General features: G+C 47.3%; 10 protein-coding genes across 10 annotated transcripts; 6 read left to right on the top strand and 4 right to left on the bottom strand. All coding sequences in view use genetic code 12, as the record gives it.

The window, feature by feature from the left end:
• Positions 1-731: 731 nt before the first annotated feature.
• On the top strand, positions 732-1,199 carry CXQ87_002825 (uncharacterized protein; the record flags this gene model as incomplete). The annotated part of the gene is made up of 1 exon (XM_025481318.1): positions 732-1,199. One exon carries the CDS (start codon positions 732-734, stop codon positions 1,197-1,199), a length of 468 nt encoding a protein of 155 aa, XP_025335618.1.
• A 31-nt stretch (positions 1,200-1,230) lies between these two features.
• Positions 1,231-1,581, bottom strand: CXQ87_002824 (U2 snRNP complex subunit; the record flags this gene model as incomplete). The annotated part of the gene is made up of 1 exon (XM_025481317.1): positions 1,231-1,581. The coding sequence occupies one exon, from the start codon at positions 1,579-1,581 to the stop codon at positions 1,231-1,233; it is 351 nt and encodes a 116-aa protein (XP_025335617.1).
• A 979-nt stretch (positions 1,582-2,560) lies between these two features.
• Positions 2,561-3,709, top strand: CXQ87_002823 (ubiquitin-protein ligase; the record flags this gene model as incomplete). Its single annotated transcript, XM_025481316.1, has 3 exons — positions 2,561-2,666; positions 2,695-2,853; positions 2,880-3,709. The coding sequence occupies 3 exons, from the start codon at positions 2,561-2,563 to the stop codon at positions 3,707-3,709; spliced, it is 1,095 nt and encodes a 364-aa protein (XP_025335616.1).
• Positions 3,710-3,748: 39 nt separating this feature from the next.
• Positions 3,749-4,789, bottom strand: CXQ87_002822 (uncharacterized protein; the record flags this gene model as incomplete). The annotated part of the gene is made up of 1 exon (XM_025481315.1): positions 3,749-4,789. The coding sequence occupies one exon, from the start codon at positions 4,787-4,789 to the stop codon at positions 3,749-3,751; it is 1,041 nt and encodes a 346-aa protein (XP_025335615.1).
• A 756-nt stretch (positions 4,790-5,545) lies between these two features.
• On the top strand, positions 5,546-6,634 carry CXQ87_002821 (uncharacterized protein; the record flags this gene model as incomplete). The annotated part of the gene is made up of 1 exon (XM_025481314.1): positions 5,546-6,634. One exon carries the CDS (start codon positions 5,546-5,548, stop codon positions 6,632-6,634), a length of 1,089 nt encoding a protein of 362 aa, XP_025335614.1.
• Positions 6,635-6,839: 205 nt separating this feature from the next.
• On the top strand, positions 6,840-7,340 carry CXQ87_002820 (uncharacterized protein; the record flags this gene model as incomplete). Its single annotated transcript, XM_025481313.1, has 1 exon — positions 6,840-7,340. One exon carries the CDS (start codon positions 6,840-6,842, stop codon positions 7,338-7,340), a length of 501 nt encoding a protein of 166 aa, XP_025335613.1.
• A 128-nt stretch (positions 7,341-7,468) lies between these two features.
• On the bottom strand, positions 7,469-9,301 carry CXQ87_002819 (uncharacterized protein; the record flags this gene model as incomplete). Its single annotated transcript, XM_025481312.1, has 1 exon — positions 7,469-9,301. One exon carries the CDS (start codon positions 9,299-9,301, stop codon positions 7,469-7,471), a length of 1,833 nt encoding a protein of 610 aa, XP_025335612.1.
• A 950-nt stretch (positions 9,302-10,251) lies between these two features.
• LSP1 (lipid-binding protein) lies at positions 10,252-11,174 on the bottom strand (the record flags this gene model as incomplete). Its single annotated transcript, XM_025481311.1, has 2 exons — positions 10,252-10,651; positions 10,675-11,174. The coding sequence occupies 2 exons, from the start codon at positions 11,172-11,174 to the stop codon at positions 10,252-10,254; spliced, it is 900 nt and encodes a 299-aa protein (XP_025335611.1).
• Positions 11,175-13,132: 1,958 nt separating this feature from the next.
• CXQ87_002817 (uncharacterized protein) lies at positions 13,133-13,762 on the top strand (the record flags this gene model as incomplete). Its single annotated transcript, XM_025481310.1, has 1 exon — positions 13,133-13,762. One exon carries the CDS (start codon positions 13,133-13,135, stop codon positions 13,760-13,762), a length of 630 nt encoding a protein of 209 aa, XP_025335610.1.
• A 240-nt stretch (positions 13,763-14,002) lies between these two features.
• CXQ87_002816 (ethanol metabolism protein) lies at positions 14,003-14,527 on the top strand (the record flags this gene model as incomplete). The annotated part of the gene is made up of 1 exon (XM_025481309.1): positions 14,003-14,527. One exon carries the CDS (start codon positions 14,003-14,005, stop codon positions 14,525-14,527), a length of 525 nt encoding a protein of 174 aa, XP_025335609.1.
• Between the last annotated feature and the right edge of the window lie 804 nt (positions 14,528-15,331).

Here is a 15,331-nt window from a genome sequence, read left to right as displayed (position 1 = left end):
CTCATCTTTTGCTTAATCCCGTCAACAAGGGCACTCAACCACTTGAGCAACTAATTGATCTTCATTTAAATTGCATTCAGATACTTTTGGAAGTAGCTGGAATATAAAGTATACATTAGCACTACATTTTTGCGTGAGTGCCCTTGCGATCTCATACACAGCGGTATGGCTGACTCAGACGTCAACACGGCTTCGCCTCACTACAGGCATGAGTAGTCGGTCGACAAGACTAAATTTTTCTTTCAAATTAATCTGAAAGCTTTTTATATATTTTCAAATAGCCCGACGGAGCCGACCGCTTATGACCGACCAAGAGCCCGTATCTGTGTGGCAGCCCCTCATCTTATGCGCCGCGCCCACACAAATATCGATCATTTCTCCAACTAATCTTTTTTACCCATCAGGACATTAAAAGCGATTGACTAAGGCTACATTCACTTCCAGGAAGTCCCAAATAAGAGTCACTCCATCAATACAACACCAAGCTTGTTGACCAAGCCACTGCTATGCTTCCCACCAGCTTCACACACTTTGACAACCTTGACGGCTTACCATGTACGTATTGCTCCCTCATCACTTCTATGACTATATACTAACATCTAGACATCGACTATGACATAACACCGCAGGAAAGAAGAAGAGTGGAAGAGCTTGTCCAAAATGAAGTAGCTCAACTCGACACGACACAAGTACACCCAGCAGCAGGCCCCGTACTCCCGCTTTCCTCAAGCATGGACAGATTTCGCCGGCCCCAACAGGGTGAACAGGCTGACCAAAACGATCCAGAATATGATAATGCTGAGCCACCTGTCATCCAGGGTATCGATATGTCAAGGTACACGGATTTCCACGATGAGGATGACAATGATGCTGATAGCGATAACCCAGACCACACCAACCAGGACCGCATGTACACAGCCTTGGCTTATTCGATGCTACGGGAGCGCAACTCCCGCCTCGCTCTTCAAAACGACGGAAGCATGAGTAGCATTCGAGAAGCCCACCTCGAACTGCTCCTGAAAACGGAGCTGCTGTATCGCAACGAGTTGGAACGAAAACGCAGGCAAGTTGAAGATATCAATGATATTCGAAAGAAGCGTCAAATCGATTTCCAGCCGATTAACGAGCATCTCGAGGAGAAATGGCACGACGGTATTAACTCCATGATCGACATGGGTATTCAGCGACGCACACAATGAGCGCTGTTCTCTCTGTATATTTATTAGCATTTCAAGTGATGAGCCCCCGGTTGGGACGCTTGTTGAATACCATGTCTGCCTTGGAACTGCCCACATTGGTGATTCTAGGGCAACCTTCCCTATGTTTCTCCTGAACGACACACTCGTAGCAGTAGTAAGCCGGCGTTCCAGACTCGGCATTCTCTCCCAAATGGTGGCCACAAAGGATACATCTTTCACCTGCATTGCCTGAATGGCAGCTATCGCAGACTCTAACCTTTGCCTTTGGTTTGACCATCGAGTCACATATTGGGCATCTGCCATCACACAGTAGACATAGAAGACCTATGTGTGTTCCAGGTTGCTTCATGCACTGGACAAGATCAAACTGATGGCGAGACATGGTGCACTTAAGGAAGTAAACTTGTTGAAGTTAGATTAGATGTGCGCGATGCCATCTGGGGTATCAAGCAGATGCACGGATCATGTTGATACACCACAAGAAATGGTCAAGATTCAAAAAGAGGATTGGGTTTGTTTTGAGACAAAATAGATTTTCTGCTGATATTGAGACACATCGCCGGAAATGGGTTCTTGGTTCCCAGACTTGATACTAACAGTGATAAACTAATCCTTCGGGGTAAGGGATTTGGTTTCGAGTGTTTATAGATTGTTGATTTTTAAACGAAGTAGTATGTCAATAGGCTGAACCGATTGTACAGACTGACGACCTGACACCCAGTTTTTGATTCATGGAAATGGTTGCAAAACTTGAGTTTCCCTGAAGACATCGGGTCCACACACATTTCACAGCACATAAAAAGAGTCAATGATAGTAGTCTGTCAAATTGGCTCTACAACAAGATCCATGTATTGACATATCATACTCACCTTGCCTAATCGCATCTATCTTTGTGCAACTCTGGTTGTAAGCAATCCCCAAACAATCCAATACTTACTTATAATTAAATTCAAATACCGTATCACTCTTCTTTCAACTCTCAATTATTTCCATTTCTATTCACCTGGAAAGTTTCAGATAATCCCTGGTAGGACCCTTCCATCTTGCCATCATGCACTGCGAGAGGCTCACTGCACCCATCGAGACCGCCACTACACCATTTTCTACATATCCACCACAAATCAACACTTCAGCTATGGAAACGCTCGAATGCCCCATATGTCTTGAGGGAATAAAACCTCCAGACATAATAGGTATCGTGCAACCCTGCTCTCACCACTATCATGAGCAGTGTCTTTTACAGTGGAGCACCCAATCGAACTCGTGTCCTACGTGCCGAAAGCCGTTTCACAAAGTGAATATCGCTGTCAAAAGCAACCCTGAAGCGGTTTTAAGATCCTTCAACGTCCAGGATCGCCTTATGCCAAACGATGCCATCAACAATATCCCCACTGAGTTCGTGATTCCACCCAACGTGGTACCCCAGAGAGAACCTATCGAGCAGGATCGAGACATTCAGCCTGCTGGTGTATGCCAGATATGTTCAAGCGCAAGTTATGCTCTTCGTCAACGTGCCATGGCCAGCTGTGTGGCTTGTAATTCGTCCTTCCATGTCTCCTGCCTTGGTGCAGCTTCGCATGAGCCAGGCTCGACTGAATGGTTTTGCCCAAACTGTGACTGCTATCAAGAGCTTTATACTCCAGGCCCGAGCCGGTCTCGGACAAGGAGGCCCGCTCGAGCCATTCCAAGATCCAATACCCTTATCACAACCGACAGCGACCTAGCCCAGGCCGTGTTTGACGACAGCCTTGACTCGCTTGAAACGGGGCCGTCTCTGCGACGCTCTAGATCTCATGTGCTCAATGGCGGAGTGCTACTACGGAGAGAGGAAAGAGCCTTGAGGAATCTCACTCCAGAGGAAGCTCACCTGTGGGACATGTTCGAGCAAGCACGAACAGGTGGTCTGGGCACCGCTCCTACTACTCCTGTCGAGGACAAACCTAGAAGGAAACGGAGAAGGCGAGGAGAAGCCGCTGCTGAACCACTGTCTGTCCAATCTCCTCCAGAACCTTCACAATCCCCATCAGAGGCAGGTTCCTCTAGAATCAGCTCTCTTATGAGCCAGATAAGGCTGAGGCCGAGAAGTTCAGTTACTGACGAGAGACCCGCTGTCCAGGTGCCCTCTGCTCCGACAATGACTAGGATGTCCCCGTTGATCAGTCCGGTGACGAGTGACAGTGAGTCTGAACTTCGGAGACCGCCTTTTGAGCGCCCCGGTAGAGAGCTTACCCTCGAGCAAAAACGCATAATTCAAAAGCATGTTCGTGATAATCTTCGTCCATTGTATACTCCAAATGATCCGACGAAAACTGGAACCATTACTACAGAAGATGAATACATCCGAATCAACAAAAGCATTTCCCGCAAGATCTACTCGGCAATACTCTCGCTGGGAGAGGAAGAAGGACCGCAAATTTATGAAGATTACTTCGATAATCCCAGCTCTAAGCTAAGAGATTTGGTTGATTGCTGTGTCCAGCGAGAACTAGCAGGTGTTAGATATGGGTAACTAATTGATGAGAAACGACAATATTTATATTCATGTAGTCTATCTTCTTCTTGGTCCTTTGGGTTTGGAGAACCTCAAGTTATTGCTACTCTGTTGCGAGCTTTGGGAGTTCTCAGGCTCCAACCTGGAGATGTCAATTTCGTCTAAATCTCCCACCTCTAGCACAACATCAAGCTGAGAGTCTTTGAGGTGATCAGCTTTGAGATGTGTGAGGAAACCTTGTTTGTTGGCGGCATACAACATTCTATCTTTAACCTTTGACCCAGAAGGACACAGGTAGATGAAGGCAACCTTTTCGTCGTTGTAGCCAAACAAGGCGTAGACAGGAGAAGCCTCGGCACTGCCCACTGCCAGCTCTAAACTGCTTATAAGAGTCTTTGGAGTAACATCAGACACCGATTTGACCAATTCAAGCGTTTCAGCCTCTTTTTGAATCTTGATAACAACCAACTTTCCTGACAACAGGCCAGAAATTTCATTTTCAAGATCGGAGTCGACCTTGAAGAGCAAGTTTGAGCCAGAAGTGGTCAGCTTTTGAGTTGAGTGCATCGATGGCAATTCCCTCTTGAATGACTGGTCGCCAGACTGGCCCAAATTGAGGTTTTGAACAGAGTTTATCTGTGCTAGGATCTTTTCATCTGACGTCAAGAGCGCTTCATTGTCGCCATTGATCAAGTGTTCATAATGTGATAAAGACAACTCGTCAACGTCTGTGAGTGCCAAAATGTTTTTGGTTCCAAAGTTACTGGATCCTAACTGTTGAAGTACAGTGTTCTTGGTAGAAGCAAACAACATCTTCTGTCTTATAGGCGCAGAGTCAGGAATAAAGCTGACGAAGATGTTGTCACCACCCTCTTTTTGGATGATAGCATAACCTGGAGTGGGATATTGTGCTTCAAAGTACTCACTCAAGCTATTGAACACCAGTGATAGATCTGTTGAAGAAGGCAGGGTGTAGCCTGAGTCTGGGATCAATTGCGTTGAATCGTCATTTAAGGTGATCACAAGAGCACCGCTTTTCAATGCCTTGAAGCTGTCAAGTAGCTCTTCTGATGCAGTAATACCAGATTGCGTAGCCATGGTTGATATTGAGAACAGATACTATATCGTTACGTGTGCGACTATCGGATAGTGCGCTGTGAGATCAGACTATCGGCAACATCGAAAACTACGAAAGCCTCTTGATTTTTTGAAATTTTCATATCTTCTCAATTGGAAAAAGGCTCTGGCGTCTGGTTGGACTCTTTCTTGGTTGTAGCAGCAGTAGTACGATTGAATGGTGTATGCCACCTCTGTAGTAGCCTTTTACAACACGCATTCAGACGGACTATCTTAAATGGAAACACGGCAGAATCGTCGGATGACAACGAGTTTTGAGCTCGCTGTCTAGAAGAACTTTAGATTGCCGGTTCTGAGAAACCTGTCTGTCATCGGCTTCTGACTATTTCCCGGAGATATAAATCTGTGGAACAGCACTATAGAGATTCGATGCATCACTTTATTTTATTGAATTTGGAATTTACACCACTATTGTCCAGTGTGGTCCATAGTGCTCATGTATGCGATCTTTGCAGCCGATCTCACCTGTAGCCCCACACAAATATTGCATTTATCGGCATGCATTATTATTTTTTAGTTTTTTTTTTTTTTTTTTTCCTTACTTCTCATAAAAGGAATGCAATATTTCTAATCAGGAATAAATCATTAGTTTGTGCCGTGAATTGCACCAAATCAAAGATATATTCCTCTCAGAAAGCCTCTCAAAAAGGTACCGGACCATTTATGTCTGCTCGCTTGTGTTCTCATGCAGTAAAACATAAACTCTGAAACACCTCCATGGGTCTCTTTAGTTTCACGGGTCCCAGGCAGGGAGCCAAAATTCCGACTTTTGAATTGGCTCCACAACCTGACTCGACAGATTTGAGAATACGATCGCTTCTATATTTGTTCAAGAGGCTACGAATCAACAAGCTCGCTGCATTCCCTAGCTCGGACGGGTCGTTCAAATACACGGATAGCGTTACCCAAGACGACCCGTCACTTTCTCCCAAACTCGACAGCTTGTACAATTTGGAGAAATTTACCCTGATTCTCGTTTCTGACCCTCAAAGAGTGCTTATTGACTTCCCCAAGAACAAATTTCGAGCCTTTTGCATACTTTCCGAACTACCGAGCGCCAATTTCTCGAGGCCTCTGTCTCCTGTAAAGGGGATACTGTCAGATAGGAGTGATTTCGAAAATGGCTTTCCCATATTTGTCGACACTAGGGGGAGGAGGGTACAGAACTATGCTTTCTCACTACTTCCTTCGGGACATCAAGTCAGCATTCGTGAATTGTCAACAATGTTGGCCAATTCGTTGATCTACACAGAACACCACTCATACGTTCCATTTGCTGCCCGATTCTCTGCTGCCAAGAGCTCTATACAGAAAGTTTCAACTATGGAGCTCACAGACGATTCTGTTTGCCGCTTAAGCGAGGCATTCAAACATGCCATTGTATTTGAATACTTGAAGGAATTGGCGTTTTTGGTGCAATTGTTGCGAATTTATGATGAATACGTCAAGAAAAGTGCTTCTTCGACGCCGCCTTCGATACACACTAGTCTGACGCCTATGTCTCTGCCTCAGACATCTCCCAAAAAGGCGGCCCCCTCTTTGACTCCAAAAAAGTCCACCGCTAACCTCAAAGGAGAACGTACACTTAAAGCCCGTCCATCGATTTCCAACTTCAGATCAAATGAACTTTACAATCCTGTTACTTCGCCTCAAAAGAAGTCTTTGAAGGCCACATCCTACAGCTCCCCTCGTGACATATATGGCAGAGAGATTGTTCAAGACTTATGGGATAAGTGCAAAAACTCAATCCGCACAAAGCTTGAACATGAAAGACTGCGTATTGAAGCCAATGGAAAAGACTTTTGATTTTCTGGGCTTCTTTTGCAACTTTTATGGCGTTGGTCCGTCTCCTAGTAGTGCACACAGTTTGCCCCAGCTGCTCATAGTCCATCACAGTTGCAACCTCTAATCATCACCGACAATGATCCGTCAGTGCCGCATCCCCTTGCGCCGGTTTAGTACTACTCGTCTTTCATACAACTTATTTGGTGGAGGGAAATCTCCCCAAGATATGCTTGCTCCTTCGGGCAAATCAGAGACTACCGCTAATCCGGTTGATCTCTTCAAGAAGAACGATATCCTCATGTTCTCACAAAAGCCAATCAACTACATTGAATCTGTCAAAAAGGATGGCTATCACCTTGCAAACAGTGTGTTAATCACGTCACCAGACAAGCAGGACCGTGAAATTGGTACCCTTCTTCTAGATACAGAGAGCTTCGAAATCAACCTCTCTGAAGGGGGCTACAGCATCACAAACGGTTTTATCGTGCATTTCGATGAGCTGACACTCCTACTGATATTCGAAAAAGTTCATCCAAAGCCTGAGATTGTGGTCTTCGGTCTCGGCAAGAGATCCAGAGTGCTTTCTGAGCAGAACAAACGATTCATGAGTAACCTTGGCATTCAGTTGGAGCTTGGAGACTCCAAGAACGCTGCAAAGATATTTGACCTATTGGCCACCGAGAGACCTGGTGTTATCGGTGCCTTACTTTTACCACCTAATATTTAGTTTCCTGAATCATATGTGCATAAATTAAACCAGTATTTAACCATCACTGTCCTTTACCATTTAAGTTCTTTTAATGTCTCATTGTCCGTCTAGCCGTATCATTTTCGATAATATTTCAACTTCGGGCTTTACTTGTGTCCCGATTCACCTTCACCAGGTTGCATGACTGGTTCATACTGGTGAAGATGTTGATATAGAAGCGCCATGGGCTCTCTGTTGCTAGGAGATTCCTCGGCTATGAAGGCGTTGTTGTTTATGCTGGAGTGTTGTGGAGTGCTCATCACCATGTTCATCCCCATCTGCGGATTGTGAGACTGATCTGGGTGTCTGAGAGCTTGTTGAGCAGCATGTTGAAGCGTCAAGTGTTTTGGAGGAGGCATTCCATCCTGGTGATTGACGTGCACTTGATGGAAGGAAGAGGTCATCTGGTTGATGGCCTGCGGTGATGCCTTGTCGAAAGAGTTGTCTAAAAGATACTTTCGGTTCGGCGTTGATGCCATGCCTGCGTTATTGAGCTCAAAAGACGTGTGCTCCGTAGATGAGAAGTTGAGGTTTGCGCCTGTTGTGTTTTGTGAGGAGTTAACTCCTAGCATGCTAAATTCTCTTGACGAGTTCATTGTCGAGTTGTAGTCCTGCGACGCTGAGAGCGACGATGACGTGTGCTGAAACGCATAGGTCGGGGGAGGCTGCTGTTGTAGATGCTGGTGCTGTTGAATGGGCGGCAGACCCTGTTTGAACTGATGCTGATGAGCGTCTTGGCGAGTTGGCCTCTGGGATCTTTGGCTCAGCCTTTGAGATCCTGTTCTTTTGGGCTGATTTCTTTCCTGCTGTTGCTTTTTCGACCGCGTTTCTGGCTCCTTCTTCTTTTTGCTGTTCATCAATGTGTGGACGTCAGTGAAGACAATTTGGAACTTGCTGGTACCTGTCTGGTTCTTCTTAGTGTTCTTCTTCGCAGCGGGTTTAGATGCTTCAGCCTTTGGCTTTTGTTTTCTCTCTGAAAAGATGCCCATAACTGGCTCTGAATTGACGGCCGTAGTGCTCTCGACCCGCTCTTTGTTTGGAGTCGGACTAGGAGGCACAATACGCGCCTTGGAGCCATCTTCGTCGGGCAGCTTGTTCACACTCGACATAATTACTGTAGATGGAGAAGACATTTGAGTCGTCTTCGCTGGAGTATGGTAGGCGTTCTTGTTCTTCTTCGAGGCAAGAGGTGTTTGGTTCAAAGGTGTCTTATTCAACAAGTTCCCGCTTGTCTCCTTCAAGACATTCTTTTTTGAAGGGGTGACGAAGTTGTCCTCGTAAGGCTTGTCATCCTGATTCTCGTCCTCATTGTCAGTCTCAGAGTCGTTGTCGACCTGAGAGTCGTACTTCTTGAAAGGGTGTCTGGCAGGAGTATCGATCTGGCCAATGGAACGTTTAGTCGATGTAGCAGCATCCAATGTGGACGACAAGGATTTGCGCTCAGCGCTCATGGCGAACCGAGATGGAGTGATGGTCTCCACAGCCTTCAGCGGAGAAGGTCTCAAAGGAGAATCAATGAAGAAGTCGGTGAGATGCATGCTCTTGTCGTAGAATGGCGTGAAGTTGACGTTACTAGAAGGGTTTCCGGCCGAGTTCTGGTTGTTGAGGAAGTTCAAGTTGTGTGTGAGGAAAGGCGTCAAGTTCAACACGGGAAAATCCATGTCGTTGGACGGGGCGGAGCCACTGGCGGTGGCCTGACGGTAGAAGCCCGGGAGAACCTTTGTGTTGGGCGTAGAATTGTGGGAAATCATCTCCCCAGAAAGTGTCTTCAGCACCAAAGGAGTCCAGCCAGTGGTGGGAGGAGCTGTGGACTGAGCATTCAGAAGAAGCTTGGACGCTGGAGGTAGGGAGTCGTTGCTCTTCTTTTTCTCCAGTGAGCCGCTACTGTCTGGGTACGAGTATATCAACGGATCGATGACCAGGCGAGAAGGCGAGGACATGGTGGACAAGGAGTGTTGTTGTATGTGTTTTGTTTGACGATTGTTATGATTTGGAAACGGTGCGGGTTCCGCAGGAACGTAGCGTGAATGGGGCGGATCGGCAGGGTGCGCCCAGGAGACAGGTCAAGAAATGATGAAGATAAAACGGATGGGATATTTGACTTCGATCTGGAAGAGCAGATGTTGATAGATGATTCTAAGTTTTTTTTTTTTTTTTTGGCGCAGCGAATGTTTTGGTAAGCGCGACGGACGCAAAACGCAAACACCGGAGGCCAGTGAGATACGAGTGAGCAACGATAGTTTCAAGTTACGGAGTGGGGATAATATTTTGAGAGTGGAGGGAGAACGTCCTTTCTCACTCTCTACCCGTATCAAGTCCGTTTTTAAGTTTGATTCTATGGGTTTTTATTTCATGGAGTTGCCCTGCCGGTGGTTGTGGCACGGCAGTGGCTGGGGGAATGGTTGCAAAATGCGGGTCTGCTACACGCTCTGAGATTGTCCTGATTAGACTCTACAGGACAAGAGGTTTCTTATACATTGGTATTGTTTGTCCATTCACTCTGCTGAACAAGTCAACATTTTCTTTTAACCGACATTTTTCACTCGATATAAGCTCCTCTCATCTACCACTTCCACCCCTCATGGTCGCCAATTTCTGCCTTGGCCGCCTCGGTGTGCCTCGGGTGTCTTTGTTTACTGCTTAGTCTGCCTAACATGAGACCCGCCATGCCTTGGGTGCCTCCGCTTGCTGTCGATTCCAACCCCGAGTTTGCTCAGTCGGGCGGCTATTTTTGCAGCAACTCATCACGCCAGGGGTACTTACAAGCAAGGAGGCAATTCTACATTAATTGAACAATGATACACAACATAGTATTAATACAGGCGGGCCGACTCATGAGCGGGCGCCTGGTCTGGTGTCTGAGTAAGGCAAGGTAGGGCATGGGGTACGCTTAAGCGTGGGCCTTCTGCTCCTCCTCCCACTCGTTTTCGGTAACCTTCAAGTTCTCGGTCTCCTCAGCCAATTCATCGGCATCGTAGTCCTCGTGGGCAGCGAAAGACAAGGTTGGCTTGACAACGGCGGTGTCGAAAGTCCAGGCAGCCAAGGCGTTCTCGGCGTCGACAATGATCTGCTTGGAGGCCTCGTAGCCGTCGTAGGCAGGTCTGGTCTCACCTGGGGTGACTGGGGACTCGTCCAACAACTCCAAGAGGGCCTTACCGTAGCCGGCAATCAAGGCGATCTTCTCAGCGTGCTCTCTGGTGGAGTCAAACTGGTAGTTGAAGGCGGTCTTCAACTTCTCTCTGGTGATGTTAGACAACTGGGCCTCGGCAACAAGAGACTCGGCCTCGGCTCTGACCAACTCCTGCTCCAAGACGTTGATCTTTGGGATTGAGGGTCCTTGTACTTCAAGTAGGCAATGTTGTCGGTGATCTTCTGCTTTCTGTCTCTAGAAGGCTGCACGGAACCCTCAATGTCTCTGATGGACTTCAAGGTAATTCTGTACTGGTCGTATCTGTCGATGAACTGGTCCTCCAACTCACCAATCTCGTAAATCAAAACACCCAACTTGTCAGTGATGTCGGAAATGTCGTCGTCGTTGGCCTCACCCCACAAGGACAACTGCTTAGCGGTCTCCTTTCTCTCGTTGGAGGTGATTTCAATGGAACGCATCAAGTTCTTCTCCATCTTGACCAACTGGGCCAACTTTCTCAGCAACTCGGGGCCCCAGGCACCGGCGGTTTGCTTTCTGAAAGAAGAGGAAAGCGAGCCCTTGCCAAAGAACTTGGACTTGGTGGAAGAAGGAGGTGGAGGAGGAGCCTGCAATTGAGCAGCGGTAGGGGCTCTCAGGGATCTCAAGGAGTAGGTTCTGTGCATTGGAGGAAGAAGAAGTAGTTGGGGTGGTGAGAAAAACCAGTGAGGGAGGGAAAAAAATGTGATGGTCCGAAATTGTGATATGACCAGGCGGGCCAAAAAGATAGTACAAACGGCAGCGCCCACCAGATCTGCAATATTATGCCACGGGCAGGGCTTTTAATTTTTTTCTACGTGACGGTTTTACAAAAAATAAAAAATTACTTTGGTTCGTAATTTCGCCGTATTCAACTGGCTTCGATTCTATTCTCCCACGCTATTTTTTTTGCCCCAGCAACCTTCGGTTGCACCCCAGAACTCCTGCCTGAAGCCGCCCGGACTGCCTTATTCTCCATTCTGCAGGACAGCCAGCCACCTTTGTTGCCAACCACAAATGACAACGGGGTTTCTAGAAACAATAAAAAAAAAAAAAGCCCTTTCACAAACCCGCAGTGTCAATCGGCTCGCCCACCGTCCATCCATCGTCCACCGTGGGTAGGTGCTCTAAACTCTGTTTGGGCGCCGCAGACGTATCTGGCAATGTTTTCGCCCAATTAGGAAAGTCGCCTGTCATGGAATGTTTCTGGTGTCAAGCAAACAAGTTACCGCCAGGGCAAGGCTGAGGACGGCTGTTTTCTGGGCTTGTGATTGGCACGCTTTGTCTCGGAAAAAAAAAAAACCTCCTTCCACGCCGTTGGTACCTATGTTTACCTCGGTTTTGCTTGCTCTTATCTGCCGTTTTTCTTCGCTGCGCAAGAATGCTGCAGCAAGCCGCGCTGTCTTAGAAAACAATGTTTCTTTGCCTGGTTGCAACCGAGAGGTGTTTTTGTTGATGGTGTAGTGGGATCATTTTCGTGGATGCTGGGAAGTTCCACGAGCCTGGCCCCTCCATTGTTCTCCGCCTCGTCTCGCCTCGCCCGACTCTTTTTCTTCATTTCTGCCAACGTCTCTATTGTGGCGAGTGTGGCTGCAAAACAACGGCATTCTCGCCTCGACTAGTAACCAATTAGAATAATAGAGCAATCAAGGCTTGGGCTCGTACGGCCCTGGAAATGCCGTTTGACGGGTTGGGTCGATACTTGCCTTCATTCTAAATGTGCTGCATCGACAACAGCCGAGCCACCTGTGAACACATGACCACGGGGTGTGGAGGTAAACACTGAGCCTGTCAAGTTGAGAATTCGTGTTGTTTTTTTTGGTGAGAAGGTACCACCATTTGGCATCCACAGTTTATCCGTTTGGGACAATCGTTTAAACCATCTTCACGGAAGCTCGACTACTGCTTTCCGTGGTTATGATCAACGTCACTAGTCGACTACTCTTTCTTTATGCCGTATGTTTCTGCTTTCCTCTATCCACAGATTGGTCCGGTATGGGCCGGCGTGCCCGAGACCTGACGTCACAATCTTCATCATAAGGTTTGAAAATTTGTAAGGTCGATCATATATGGTCACTGAACGCACGGCCTGCTTCTATTGTGGAGAACTTCAAATGAAATGGGGTATGAACCCGCCAGTACAGGTCTGTCTAGATACGAGCGAGATTTTCACACCATCACCAAAATCACACCCTACGAAGTTTTTGAATTCCAACCACCAGCCTTCTATCTCTTGAAACCAAAATCCTTATCGGACTTTGCTTTTGTGCCACTTTGCCTTCCGACCATAGTGCTGTCACAGAAGCTTCTTCCATGCACCTCGAGCCGCTCCTTTGCCTTCTCTGCGGATCAAGATCTCGCCATCAGGAGACGATTTATGCTCTTAGTGGGAAATCGAGTAAAAAGCCTTCTATCATCACCTCTTCTTCCTTGAATACTCTGCTTTTACAATGCAAGTTTTCGGAAGCTTGTTTCTCCTGTCTCTAGCTGCAACCTGGAAATGCAGAATTTTTCACCTCTGATTCATCGTCTTTCACTAGTCCACTGCATGCCCTTTTTCCGTGCCTACAACAACCTCCTAAAGACCCACCCCTTTAAGACCAACATGGTCTCTACTGGGGTGTTTTTCGGCTTGGGAGACTGTTTGGCCCAGGCCTTGTTCCCACACCATATAGACGACGATGTCAACAAGGGAACCGAGTTCCACTATCAGCGAACCATCCGTGCCAGTATCTACGGCCTGCTTATTTTTGCCCCACTCAGTGTCAAGTGGCACCGTATGACGCTTCCCTACTTGAGGAGTCCGTTTATGCTGGCAGTTAGAAGAGCTCGTCTGACCCCTACTCACATAGATGTGCATGACAACTTGTTCAGACTTGCCCTAGATGCCTTGCTCATGCCTGGACTTGTGTGGATTCCCTTATACAACACAGCCATGTCGGCATTAGCGTTGCATGAGGATCCTTTCAAGGTGGCTACGGACAAGCTTCGAAACAACTGGTGGAACGTGCTTCGGGCAAGTTGGACGGTGTGGACGCCTTTGCAACTTGTGAACTTATTTTTTGTGCCAGTGCATCTAAGGATTGTGCTAGCCAACGTGTGGTCCATTGGCTGGAACTGCTTCTTGAGTTTCGTGCATAACACCAAGGGTCACGGTAAAGGCAGCGGCCTGTTGGTGGAGGAGTTGGTTGACATTGAATCTGCCGACGAGGAGCAGACAATGGTATACGCCTAGGCGTTTGAAGACTTTGGTGTGCCGTTTGATACGACCAGAGCAGGTGTTCTCAAGCTTATAGACATCATAGACTCGCTTGACAGAACTTACATATATATTCAAATTATAGATTAGTGATTGAGAGAGACAGATCAACTAGAATATTTTTCAAAATCGGCCATCGTACCCCAATTTGAAGGAGGATCACTTCAATGTTGCAGCCATTCCTGCGCGGTGCAGACTAGATCCATCGTCATCACCATGCTCTTCCAACTTTACAACCGTATGTTGGTCAGAAGGCCATATGCGACCAATGCCGTGACTACAGCCTTTCTCTTTGGTGCTGGAGATGTGTTGGCGCAAAAAGTCGGGTCGTCGAAGGACTACGACTTCTCCAGAACCGCCAGAGCAGTCATCTACGGTGGTGTGGTGTTTGCACCCTTGGGTGACCAATGGTATAAGTTTCTTGCCAGAACTGTTATTGGCAAGACCAATGTCACTCAAACCGCTGCTCGTGTCGTCGTGGATCAGGGCGTGTTTGCGCCATTCATAGGAATTCCGCTCTACTATCTGGCCATGGGGTTGATGGAAGGTAGAAGTGTGGAGGACACTCAGCAGAAGTTGTCGAGAAACTGGTGGCCTACTTTGGTCTCAAACTGGTCAGTTTGGCCGATTTTTCAGGCAGTCAACTTTGGTTTCGTGCCGGTGGCCTACAGACTCATGGCGGTGAATGTGGTGAGCATAGGCTGGAATTGTTTCTTGCTGATGAAGAACGCCGAGAGCTGAGTGGGTCCAGTGAACTATGTTGAGGATACTGGGCTTTTTAAATTAGCTGGCTTATTGAGCACCGCTACGAGACCAAAGCTGTACCGGGCTATACCGACCAACATCCGTACCAGCGGAATTCACCACACACGGACTACGAACAAGCTGGACTCCCTTTTCAGTCGGATATCTTTATTCGGAGGCCAAACCATCCCTCCACGTCGGCAGATCAGGTACATCTGATGACAAAATACATCTGGAGTGCGATCTAGTGCTCTCCAAACTCAGCATTCTCGAGAGATCCAAAGTACCTTCTAGTGCCACACCCTCTCTCGCATTCTAACTTCAAGTCATCCAGTGTCGCTTCCAAAGCCTAATTGAGGTGGCACTGGCCTGTCTAGACCTTTTCTCGAGGCTCAGACCATCATCATAAAAGACATTGTCAACAAAAAGTTTAGTGAACCAACGGAAAATTAGAGCGTCATTGAACCACTACTACAAACAATAAACACAACCAAAAATCCAATCCACTCCCTCCACATGCGACAAATCGTCTACTCCGCGCGACTGGCCGTTCTGGGTCGGGCCATGAAGCACTGCCTATCTAACCGCGCCCCTTACACTCAAAGATTAATAAATTTTATAGAAGGTCCCAATTTTCAGCCGAAGCCCGTAGTGGCATGTAAACTATTCTGTCCGGCGGTTTTGTGCACCCAGACAGTGCGTGCGTGCTTGTCAACACTCCCGCAAATAATCCTCCAACCTCCAACTTTCTCACCATTCTCGACTTCCTCCACGCTGGCTGTTCGTTTCTAGTACACACAG

The sequence above is a fragment of the Candidozyma duobushaemuli genome, assembly GCF_002926085.2.
Source record: "Candidozyma duobushaemuli strain B09383 chromosome Unknown B_B09383, whole genome shotgun sequence".
NCBI classification, from domain to species: domain Eukaryota; kingdom Fungi; phylum Ascomycota; class Pichiomycetes; order Serinales; family Metschnikowiaceae; genus Candidozyma; species Candidozyma duobushaemuli.
The sequence above is the reverse complement of the archived record's forward strand: the minus strand, read 5'-3'. Positions and strand labels throughout refer to the sequence as shown.